The 12,500-nt window shown below is 40.8% G+C and overlaps 1 protein-coding gene across 1 annotated transcript in view; it reads right to left on the minus strand.

Annotated features, from left to right (window-relative positions):
* The window catches only part of LOC137994536 (uncharacterized), a 33,825-nt gene that overhangs the window by 19,351 nt on the left and 1,974 nt on the right, over positions 1–12,500 (minus strand). The window contains exons 3-9 of the mRNA XM_068840119.1: positions 10,971–11,029; positions 7,081–7,261; positions 5,567–5,783; positions 3,349–3,450; positions 2,648–2,841; positions 887–1,046; positions 347–528 (exon numbers count right to left, since the gene is read on the minus strand). Of these exons, the coding sequence (XP_068696220.1) occupies positions 347–528; positions 887–1,046; positions 2,648–2,841; positions 3,349–3,450; positions 5,567–5,783; positions 7,081–7,261; positions 10,971–11,029 (1,095 nt within the window). The remainder of the gene's footprint in view (positions 1–346; positions 529–886; positions 1,047–2,647; positions 2,842–3,348; positions 3,451–5,566; positions 5,784–7,080; positions 7,262–10,970; positions 11,030–12,500) is intronic.

The raw sequence follows: 12,500 nt of genomic DNA on the forward strand, positions 1-12,500 counted from the left end.
TCCAAACCTTATTTTCTGGGTGCTCAGCGTGAATAGCGTAAGGAGCACATATGATAAAGTGCTTATTGACTGAGTTTAGGTTGGGAAGAACATGAAAATATTTGGCCCTCGACTCGATCATGGAGCACGCTGCCCTCGGTCCGTACGGCATGACCTCGGACCAAATCAGCCCGGGCCCGTCCGGCCGTCTTAGGGTTAGGGTTAGGGCCATAAATCTAAGGGGAAAAACGTACGCGGGCCTTAATTTACAGTATGGCCCTAACACTTGGCTAGTAAGAGCTATATATTAACCTTGTTTGACACAGCACCACAGTTTCATTTGAAGCCAACGCTTCAACTCATTTACCTGGAGATAGTCAGGAGGAGTTTGTCCGACTCTCGCTTGCCATCCAAAGGGATAATTTGTAATGACCATGTTGAGTCGAATGTGCTTCGGTTCGGAGTGCGCTTGAACTGAGCTATAGGGTATAGATAATGCTTCGTCCTTTATTTCACCGGACTCAAGGCCCAACGGAGAAATGCATATCGCTAGAGACAGTGAAACAAAGATGTAAAGTTAATTGCCTTCTTGCGAAAGCCTCGACGAGGTTTCACAGCACAACCCGGGTTTTCTTACGTGCAATGTTAACGAGAAAAACATTCTTTAATAATATAGTATACTTATCGTTTGTCCCTTACTAAATATACTGGCTTCATCACTATCTCGACATCTTCACTGATTAGCCACCTCCTTTCTCTATGTCCAAAGAGGGGTATGAAAACGCGACTAGCTCTACTGTTTATTACAAACGTTTGTACTGGCAGTGTCACGCCAAAGGGTGTCGTCGAGTCAATGAAAACTAAGACATAATGCTATTTCAAAGATTAATTTTTTTTTTTATCCTACCTGGTGATCCTGGTATATCACAACCGTAAAGTTCCAGTCGTAAGCAAATTAGCTGTACCCAAGCCAGTGGTAGCACCCGAACACTGTTGGCCTCGATTGGATGTCGAAGATAATGGATGATGATGTCTGTGTCACTTGCTGTCTGAGGGCCCTTAAATACCTTGGTGAAACACAGAATGATAACATAAACTTTTAACTGCAACTTAGGCAATATGCCCGAGGTTCTATCGTGTCGGAGTTCGGTTCTTTAATTGTCCTCTCCAAAACAATCATAACATCCAACGATCAGGTTAATCCTCGCATTCGGTAACATTGCAAATTGATATTCCCTTTAAAAATGGCTCTAGGAGCCCGAGCATCAGTATTTTTTTTTCGATTTGCACGCGTGTTATGTAGGCCTGTCACCCCAATTGTTATCTATGTACTTACCGTCTACAATGCCACGCCTTACAGTTTTTGGTTCTGGTAATTAACCGTCGAATACCAAGAAAATATGAGGTAAAAAAGCAAATCCCTCTCCCAATGATAATAATTTGAAACTTTATTCATAGATTGCGTCCATGTTGCGCAGGTTTTTTTATTTGGTGTTCCCATGACCGCGTGATCCAGTTTCACACTAACTGACCAGCGTTGTCGTACTGGAATAGATGGAAAGTGTCGTAGTTTAAATAACTACGCAGTATAACACAGAAATAATCATAGATTCAAAATAATTTTTATTGGTCCCGGGAATAGGAACAAATGTAGTACTCTCTTGCCAATACATGTTTTATTCATTTTAAGGAGGCTCGAAATAGTTTCTCCTTTTTTCAAACAAATAAACATATTCTGTCCTTAGATACAGTTAGGGCAATCATATCAAGACGAAATTTGGCCAGGGTATTAAGTACCTATCGTAGATTTCTCACATTATGTTTTCCTCCAAAATAATGTTACCATGGCAACGATATTAGGCATTTCTTTGAGCCTTAAAATCAACATATGTGGTCCGTTTTGGAGAAACGGGACGGTGAAATTTTCCCATTCATCGTTACCAGATAATGTTAGAAGTACTCTCTAAAATATTTAAAATTCGACAAAATCTGTAGGTCAGTTTTTCAGAAAAATAAGTTTTTTTGAATTGTGTCTCTAATTATTTTTTTCACCTACAGAATTTTTTTAAATTTGAAAGACAAACGGTTTAAATTAATCTAAGCTAACATGCAGAAAATGAAAAAAATTCACCGTCCAGAAGCAGAGATATAAACGAGTAAAGTTGCAAAATCAGGAAAAATTAGGGGGTTACAAGATCAGCATTTACGCATGCGTCACCCGCTCATTCGAGTCCCCGCGCGAGTGGAGCTACAGATCAACACAAACGGATTTAAGTAACGATTAAACCGTTTAAGTAGAATTTTCGCAGTTTTCGTGAATAGGAGATGTCTATTTATATGCCATGTGTATAGGAATTGGAGAAAGGTAAGCGAAATTAGCGGTATTTGTTTATTTCTGGTGACCCATTTAAATCATGAGCTGACGCAAGCAGCTTACGAATTGCGTGTGTGGCTTACGCGCGCGCGCTCAGCTGAAAACCCTTTCGAGCCTCCTTAAAGCCATCTTTGTCTTTTCACCCTGCTTGGCTTTTTGAAAAATGCACTCTAGGAAATTCTTTTCATTGCAATTGTAACTTTGACCTGCGCAGCACAGCATTGCATATCATACATGGTGTGCAGAAATATCAGAGTCTGAATTTACTTTTTGTTCGCTTATTTACTTATTTACCTTAACATGACCGTTTTCCATGTAATCGAACCAAGTGGTGTCATCATTGCTGTATTGCAAACTGTATTTGGTGACCCAGTGGTCCTTTGTCTTTCGGCGCATGATTCCCACGCGTGTCACGCGCGTTTTGAGCAGAAAATCCACTTGAAGATACTGATCCTGGTCTATTGTCTTAGCACACCAAGCATCTTCAGCTAAGGAGACACAAACATATGGGCTTGTGGGAGCAGCAGGGTTTTATCGGGTTTAAAAACACCAGGCGTAGCCAAGTGTTTTTAGACCCGACAAAACAAGTGCGTCGTCCGGTATCAAAAACCTTCCACAAAAAGCGTGTCCCTAGGCAATCCGACGAAGGTGGATAGGAACATATTAGCATACAAATAAAACAAGCCGGGTCTTAATACTATTCTTTATATAAATAATTCTAACAAGGAGTGTTTCATCGGGTCTAAAGCTCATGCAAGTGTTGTTTTATCGTCGTCCTGATAGGCTGTTAGGGCCATGAATTATTAATGAATTTTTAAAAATATATAATCTAATGATCAACGGCGACTTAATTTGCCGCAGTCTCTTCCTGTTTTACCGAAGATGTTCTGGGTTCAAAACCATTTCCTTGACTCTTACGGAGATATCGGTTCTTGACATGTTCTCCGTGTTCAGATATTTAATTTTTGATTTGGGAGGGTTTGTTTTCTACTTACTCTCTCGAGCCCGTGAAGGTTGTGACACCTCGTAACTTGATGAAGCTGTGATCTGATAGTCGTTAATCCTCTCGCTTTTCATCCCCAAAGGCTCAGAACAGCCTGTTATGAAAAATTAAAAGTCATCTTCATCATCGTCATTGTCATTATCATTAATAGCGGAGCTCCGCGTGCGCCGAGCATCATTGTTAAGAAAATATGGTAACCCATCGATGCGAGAAATCTTGGTTTTATAACCATGACGTCATCAACCGTCCGTACGTCCACCCCTCCATGTATGCCAATGTGACCAGTGTCATGCTAGTTTACAGCATACATCTTTGATATTGGACATCCATGTTTTGATTAATTGACACCTGTCAAAACAAGGTATCCGCTGACCAGTATCACGTGACCATATCGCCGGCTCAAGCTTAAGCTCACCGAGGTCAGCTTTTTTTTAAGTTGACCGCTGACCAGGTACTGGTTTTCGATTGGATTGCAGGCTCAACCTAGGTTAACTCATCTGAACATAAGCAAGGCTTCATTTTCCGCGCGCTTTCTGTGGCTCGACGCGGCTACACGGCCATACTATATATCAACGAAAGTTCTTACACAGTCAACGCTTTTCGTGTTCGGGTGGAAAACGGTTTGGAAGATGGTTTCTTTCTGCATTTTCGCTGGTTTCAATCCAGTTTGACATATCATGATATCTGTGGTCCACACTGGTGGCTACGCAGTTATTCAAGTCAAGCATCGGCGGGATGTAAACTTAAAGCTGAATGTTTATTTCTAATTTGCTTAGAGCCGCTTTTTTCTCTGTATTGCAATTTTTGGCATATCTTTAGGAGCTCTGATAAGGTTACATGATGCCTGGAGGACCTATGTCTAGAACAGAAACGAAAGGACTGAGCGAAAGAGAGCGACAACGACAAAACAGAATACCAGTAATAGCCCTTACTTAGCACACAAATTCTTTCCTTGGGCACTAAACCGTTTGTTATTTTTACGGATGCGTTATTTAAAGTGAATGCATATTTTTAAATGGTGGTTTAATCGGTTTTTCCTTTGTTCAGGAATGAAAATCGAATTTCTATTGTCAACTGGAATTAAATAACAAATATCTGTACTCTTTTGGACATAAAGAAAAAGTTGATTTGTTTGTTTGTTTGTTTTCCTCTAAAATTCGAGCGAACAAGTACTTTTTTAATCCGTTTGCGCAACTGGTTTTCGTTGAGACTCGACAGTGACAAGAAAATTTTGCCCTCACGTTATAAACACGTGTTCGCAATGAGTTCTCGTAAAATTAGGGGGAAATCTCAGTAGTGTGTTTTTAGAAGTTTGTTTAAAGCACCAAAATGTTATTTAAGTGTTGGAGCAGATCGTGTTTGAAGTTTCGTCCTCTCTTGCATTTGGTTGCATTGCCGTAGTTTGCCGATTCTTGTACCAAGCCAACCTGGCGTATTTCAATGAAATACATCAAAATGTGAATGATCTTGTTTTCAGAGATAAAGTGGAATAAAGTACATCAGTAAAACTCTTCTTTGACCTTGAACTGACAAATTTGTTTTTATGGCTTCTAATTTTAGCATGATTCCTATTCGCTAGCTATTGACAGTTGACTCTTTTTCCTTTTCCATTCGCTCACTGAGGGTGTGTTTGTTTCCGTTTAAAACTCATTCGGTTCAAGAAAAAATTATTGCGAAACTGGTGAATTGCAAAGTAAATTTCACTGGAAAAACCGATGTGGCACTCATCGCTTCGTGATTCATGCGATATCGCTTTTTAGCGTAAAATTTACCGTGGAATTCACTAGTTGGGCAATGAATTTTTCTATAGAAGAAAGCAAAGAAAATGATTGAATTATTAAAGCAGCAACCGGAAACATCAAAACGCGGACAATTCGAAACAGGCTAAGCGTTTATTTCAGATCGGGAGTGACTTTTTCTTTGCATTTCTACCCAGATCATAATCAAACACCCGGCCAACCGCACCATGCTCGTACATCCCATCAGTTAGGCCGAACAAAGTCATTGCTTTGCTTTTTTATTTCTCGACGTGCATTTTTTTCTTTTTTTTTTTTTTTTTTTTTTTGCATCTTTTTTTCTCTGGACACGAGCTTCACGTTTCCGTCACGAAGTCTGCCAAAACACCAACAGACGAAATGCTAACCAATGTATATTAGTGAATATTTCGCAAGAATGTGATCACATAAAGTGAATTTAAAACAGCTCCTCACCTGGCAACTCGATGTTAAAAGCAACTTTGTCAAGAGGGTGACTAAAATATCTTCCTTTGCTTAGTATAATGCCATCGGGATTCACCAAATAATCGTCATAATACAACAGGTGAACAGGTGTAACCAGGCTGTAGTTCGATGGCTTTAAAGTCCTCTCAGGATCAAATTCGACCTTGAACGACACAGTAAACTCTGCTCCCCAAGGCAATTCGGCAATCTGAATAAGATATAACACATTCATCGTGAGATGTGACATATTCTTCAGGTGGGTTTTAGAACAACTCCGAAGACTTGTCCCCTATTTTTGTGAACAATGTTTGGTTTCTTTGACGTCCATCAGGGTTAGCGTTAGGGTAAAAGATAAAGTAAAGAGAGACAGAGATGAAGAGAAGGGATAAGGTCGGGATTTGTGAATTTCACAAATAATTCGATTCGGACGTCAGTTAGCGTCCGCAACTACATGACGTGTGAACCCATAAGATCACGACAACATTGCATTACTACAACTTACGGCCCCACATCCTTAAGGATTCATCACTTAAAGAAATGGATCCTTGAGCAGAGCGCCACATTTTGTTTCATGTGATCTAACGCACCTACTGTCCATGCGGGCAACTCCGGACAAGCCCTTCAGTCTGTTCCTCTAGTTCATGTACAAATAGCTTCAATGGAATTTACGTATCTAAATTGCCCGACTGGGTATCTCCTTCTCTGTTTTTCTTTTCGCTGGCAGCCGCTATCAGTCCATTAGCGATCTCACCCAGCACATGAATGAATGAAATGAGGCCTGACCACAATACCGGGAGCTCCTTGGCCTACTCTTTACGAATAGTGCGTGGGTTCTTTTACGACCCACAGGATTATGAACATTGAAGGGTTGTGAGACGGGGCCTACGGTTTATAGTCCTTATCCTAGAAGATTTCAAAGTCTTAACCATTTGCGGATGTAAATACAAAGGCAGCACTTTCTCCTAAGTTATCTTAAGACCCTGAGTGTTGGTCTGGCCGGAATCGAACTCACGACCTCCCGCATGACAGCCAAATACTCAACCAACTGAGCCACCGGTGCGCCGTACGCGGTGCGCGGAATGTGTAACTATGATCCTTGAGCCATCCAGCCTGGGGCCTCAACCACCCCCGTCCTCCGCCAGCGCCATTAAAATATGGAAAGAAGAAGTCCACAAAGAAGCAAGCCTTAATTCACAACGTGAAGAGAAAACGTGCCAACATAACAAGAAGTACGAGAAGGTGCGTGCGCATATAGCTGGTGGCACACGGTTCAACATTTGGTGATCAACAAATGTTGAATAGTGAGTCATGCCATTCAACGTAAAGCGTTAATCGTTGTTGAACGATGTTGCACAAAAATAGAGACCAGCTCTATTCCGTTCAACACGTCTGTGCAACATTGTTCAACATTTGTTGAGCAACAAATGTTGCAGGATGTTGAACCGTGTGTCATCGCCTTAACTAGCTAAACAATACTGCAGATACAAACTGCTGGCCCAGCTTACCTTCAGAGTTACGCTGTCATCCATATGCTGAACAATGGGGGGATCGGGTCCGGTGTACGACACGATGTTCAGAAACTTGATGAATGGTGCTAACATCCAGGTCACGTGAACACCCTTAGCCGATGCCGTCGAACGCGGTGACTCCGAATGTTTAAGTTTAGTGACGTATCCGTAATGGTCGCTATGATGATAAAGAGATGGCATTAAGACCTGCACTTTGTGATTACAAAAATTTGTGATTCACTTGTCTAAGCTTAGCCAAGGATCTCAGTTCATGGAAGAAATATTCTCGCCTTGTCGTCAGTTAGTCGATTCGTTTCGCCGCAGTGTAGTCAAATGTGGTTCGTCAAGGTGTGGTTTGCGAAGTGTGGTTCGTCAAGTTTCTCTTGCCTTCGTGTCGTCGTGTCACGAAGTTGTGTCGCGATATGACTGTTAGTCCAGTGACGTCATAAGCGAAACAACGGCTCTGCACGTGCTTTTTAAACTTTTGAACATTTTTTCCCTTTCTCTTTAAATCTGCGACGTGGAATAACCAAATCTCAAATTATATTGAAAACGTGAGTGCACCACGGCGAATTCCTCTCTTACTCGGTTGAACACTGAAATGAACTCAAAGAAATGAATATTTGAAGTGCAGGTTATGGACAAAAGATACAAGTGATCCTTGCACTCATCTTTACAGTTTACGTTTTTCAAACTTTTTTGTGAATTTTCCAGATACATTCCTAGTCTTTTACAAGCTAAGCCAAACTACCCCAAAAATGCATTGGTAGAAACAGTGTTCAACCGACGGAAGATGCAAGTGATCCTCGCAATTATAATTATCTGGACAATTTAAGCAATTGTCTCTTATTATAGACACCTGAAAAATTCAGGCGGCCTCAATTACAACGGAATGTCTCGATCAGGTGTCTCAAAAGCCGATGATGCACGGTTCAACATTTGTTGATCAACAAATGTTGCAGCTCATGTTCAACAAATGTTGAGCAGTGTGTCGTGTCATGTTGAATGCTGAAATATGCCATTCAACACGTTGAATGTTGTTGAACGATGTTGAACGAAAATAGAGACCAGCTCTATTCCGTTCAACACGTTTGTGCAACATTGTTCAACGTTTGTTGAGCAACAAATGATGCAAGATGTTGAACCGTGTATCATCGGCTTAAGAGACAATTCTTCCGTCGGTTGAACACTGTTTCTACCAATGCACTTTGGGGCTAGTTTGGCTGGCTTGTAAAAGACTAGGAATGTATCTGGAAAATTAACAAAAAAGTTTGAAAAACGTAAACTGTAAAATATTTAAAAATTATGGCGCTTGTATGAATTTGCAAGAATTCACGCGCTTGTAGGAATTTCCACGAATCCACGCGGGGCTGCAGGAATCCTACAATAATAAGACAATTAAATAATGTATGAATAAAGGGGGTAGTTTCCAAAGAAACTGTGGTGCTACGTCGGTGGGGAAGTAGTACACAAAAATTTGGTTTTATCAACGGAGTTGATAATGTAAATTGACCACCGTACAGGGATTCTAAAAGCTGACGTTTCGATCGTTAATCGTTAACCCTTCGTTAGAGCGAATCGAAGAATTATGGGTGGTGTAGTTTTCATAGTAGAGTAGGAGCTATGCTATTGATGGTAACATGGCAACGTGAAAAACAGGAATACATTAGTTAAATGAAAAGCGTTCGTTAATACCGTGGGGATAAATTAAGGGTGCCGATTTGGAAGATGACTTTTTGTCCCAGATTCTTGCGGCTTTCCGTCATACCTAGATGTAGGGAAAGGCAGCAGATAGCCATGTGTTGTTTGGAGTGGTTAGGGAGATTAAAATGACGATCGACTGGCTTAGATACATCTTTGTCATTCTTCTCAATATCGCGAAGGTGTTCGAGGAAGCGGTCGCCTAGTCGTCTACCTGTTTCGCCAATGTATAATTTATTACATAATGTCCAGGTTATGCAATAAATGACATTTCCAGAGGTACATGTGAAATGATCGGTGAACTTAACAGATCGCTTAGGTCCCGAGAAGAAGACCTCGATCAATTTATAACCTGCGTTAATTCCTTACATCCGGCTCTACCTGGGAAATTTCGGAAACTTCATTGGCTTTCCTAGATATCAAAGTTTCTATCAGTGGCAACGATTTATGTACCAGTGTGCACTACAAACCTTCAGATTCTCTCAGTTATTTCTTGTAGTCATCGTCACATCCATCACATGTCAAGATAGAACTCCATTCCTTATTCTCAATTTCTTAGACTTCGACGTCTGTGTAGTGATGACTCCGACTTTTCCAGCAAATCAGAGGAGATGTGCCAGCTTTCCGAAAAACGTGGCTATCCTGTCTCTGAGGTCGAGGCGGGCTCTCATCGTGCCTAACAATTTGATCGACAATCAGCACTGCAAACGCCGCAAAAGGATAAGAATGACAGAATTCCATTCATCCTCACTTTCCATCCTCATAACAACGCAGTCAAAAGTATCATTCTTAATAACTTTAAATTACTCCAAAATGATCCCGAGACTGATATAATCTTTTCACAACCTCCACTAACTTCATTCAAACTTGAAAAAAACGTAGGCAACTTTTTAGTTAGAAGTGCACTCAAAACTAACGAGCAACCCGGCACTTTCAAATGAGCGCGTTCACGATGCAAAACGTGTCCTTTCACTCTTAACACTAGCAAAATATCGGAACCCAAGCGATCTTTTAAGATCACCGATCGTTTCTGAATCACATGTACCTCCACAAATGTCATTTATTGCATAACCTGTACGTTGCCATGTTACCACCAATAGCGTAGCTCCTACTCTACTATAAAAACTACACACAATCCATAATTCCTCGATTCGCTCTGACGAAGGGCTAACGCTGGGAACGTCAGCTTTTAGAATCCCAAAGGTGGTCAATTTACATTATCAATTCTGTTGATAAGACCAAACTTAATAATGTAGCCTTATTTTTGTTGAATGATCATTTACAGGTTGCTTTTTTCAGCTTATTAGCCAAAGCTAGCTGGTTCTAACTATTGACAACAGCAGAAGGACAAGTGGCTTCATAGCTCAGTTGATAAGAGCACTGCACCGGCATCACAGAGGTCGTGGCTTCTAATCCCGAGCCGTTAGAGTCACCTGAATTCTCCAGGTGCCTATAAAGAGACAATTGCTTTAATTGTCTAGTTAGTTCGATCATTCCTCCAATTCACCTCTAAACCGCACTTCACAAACATTTGTTAACCAAAGACAAACTGTCCTCACTTTCCGCCACTGTTCGGAAAACTGCCTTGATAACGACGTGTTTATCCTTGCAGGAAAAATATGGCATCACTGCAGGAATCCGTAGAAATTTGTAGGAATCTACTACCATGTATGGGGAACGAAAATATTCAATGATTTTGTTACGCCTTTTGCGGTACAGTTGTGTGCTCAGTTACCTGGCCTTTAAATGAAAGTGAGGCTGGAGTTGACCTTGTTTTGACAGCAATTTCATTGCTTTTCGTATGTAAATTCTTACGAATCAGCATGGCAACAACATCATTAACGTAAGAAAAGAAGGGAGGTCTGTATCATAACAAGGTAAACACCAGCCTCACTTTCATTTAAAGGCCAGGTAACTAAGCACACAATTGTAAAGGGGTCTATTGTCTTCATATTATTGTTGGTCAGCCTCTCTTGTGCCTTGGTTTTGGCGTGTTGATTTCATTTGACAAGAGCATCATGAGAAATTAACCCGTTATTCGATCACGTATTAATTTTAAATGAGGCTTATTTGTAGCTTAGGCGAACAGTTGCTCCAAATTAAAAGCATGCATCAATTTTTTGGATGATGTAAGCTGTGCGCTTGCGCCCAAATTATATAATTCTAAACAAATCGAAAACTCGTACCCATGCCTCAGGTAGTCTGTAACATTCTCAAAGCTTATATCCATAGTGAGCACAGGAGCCTGTGGAGGGAAGATAAACATCTTTTTTTCACAATTGATTTCAACTTCCATGCCTCACTTTCTTGGGCGATTTTTTTTATAATGACCGTCGGTGACCATCCGTTTTTGGATTTCCGTTCGAACATCCTCATCATATCATTATCAATCTGTTTAGCCATCCTCATATCCTTTAGCTTCCACGACCAGACTGACGAGAGCTGCGAAAAAAACTTGGATTCACGGGTACGACCCAACATCCACAGTTCATTCATTTTTACCGCCGCAAAACCGCATTGTTTTGATCGTAATTTTCTGAGCTGGACATGAGCTGTTGTATGGTATTCGCATGGTGAGCTAAAAACAAATTCCACTTTACTTTCCGCAGGCGGACTCGATCTTCTTCATCTTTTGATTGATGGAAGCCAAAACGCAGTTTGGCGTTTGGCGCTTGAAGGTGAGATTCCGCAGAATTATGAAAATCGCAGTAACAGTATTGTTAATGAGTGCACCCGTTTCTCGCCAAATTGTTGACCATGTAAAAGAACTCTTCTGATAGATTTGGATCCAGATAAAGGCACTAAATAGTGAGGGTTGAAACCTTGGATCTTTAAATATTATTCAGTGTAACGTTTTAGATTTAGTTTTAAGCTACATTCATAATTATCATCAAACTATATCTGAAGGTCTCGCTGATATTTTAGGCCCGGTTCCACTCATGTGCCGAACCTATCTGAGGCAAAAGAGTGGCGTCTGAATCAGTTTGGTAAGCCAGTTTTAATTTGGTGCGGCAAAAACGTTAGTTCGACAGGGTCTGTCGCATTATTCGACAATGGAGCGACGGGCGATTCATACGGCGGCTTACGGCGTTCTTCTCGTATGCCGAACCAAATGCATGCATTATAATAATGTATAAATCTTCACATAAGTCCCTCCGAGAACTTATTGTGGATGCTCGTAAGTTTTACGAGGAAGAAACAATGGTGGCAAAAGACCTAGAAGAGCGTAAACTGCGCTAACGATTGACCAAACATTGCTGATTTTTAAACTAGCCAGCAGCACTCTGCGAACTGTTTTTGTAAAACTTGTTTGTTCTCCGACGCGTTTCGTCAAACTAACGTAAACTTCTTCAGGGAGTTTTACAATAGTACATTAAACGCCTGTATTTAAGATCAGCTTTGCCATCAGATATGGCTTAAATACAGGCGTTAAATGTATTATTGGTCAACTCCCTGAAGAAGTCTACGTTAGCTAGATGAAACGCGTCGGAGAATAAACAAGTTTTATAGAAACAGTTCACAAAGGGCTGCTCACTACATTAGTTTTTTAATTTTTTTTGAAATTCTCTGATGTGAGTTATCCTCTTCTTCACAGCCACGATCTTCAAAGTTGAATTATGGGGCGAAAATGTGGTATCGGACCCAGGCCTTTCTCTTTCTCCCAAGTGAAATAAAGATTAGGCTCGAGACACAGTGCGCTGCCTCAATCAGATGTC

This window comes from Montipora foliosa, chromosome 3, assembly GCF_036669935.1.
Source record: "Montipora foliosa isolate CH-2021 chromosome 3, ASM3666993v2, whole genome shotgun sequence".
Lineage (NCBI taxonomy): Eukaryota > Metazoa > Cnidaria > Anthozoa > Scleractinia > Acroporidae > Montipora > Montipora foliosa.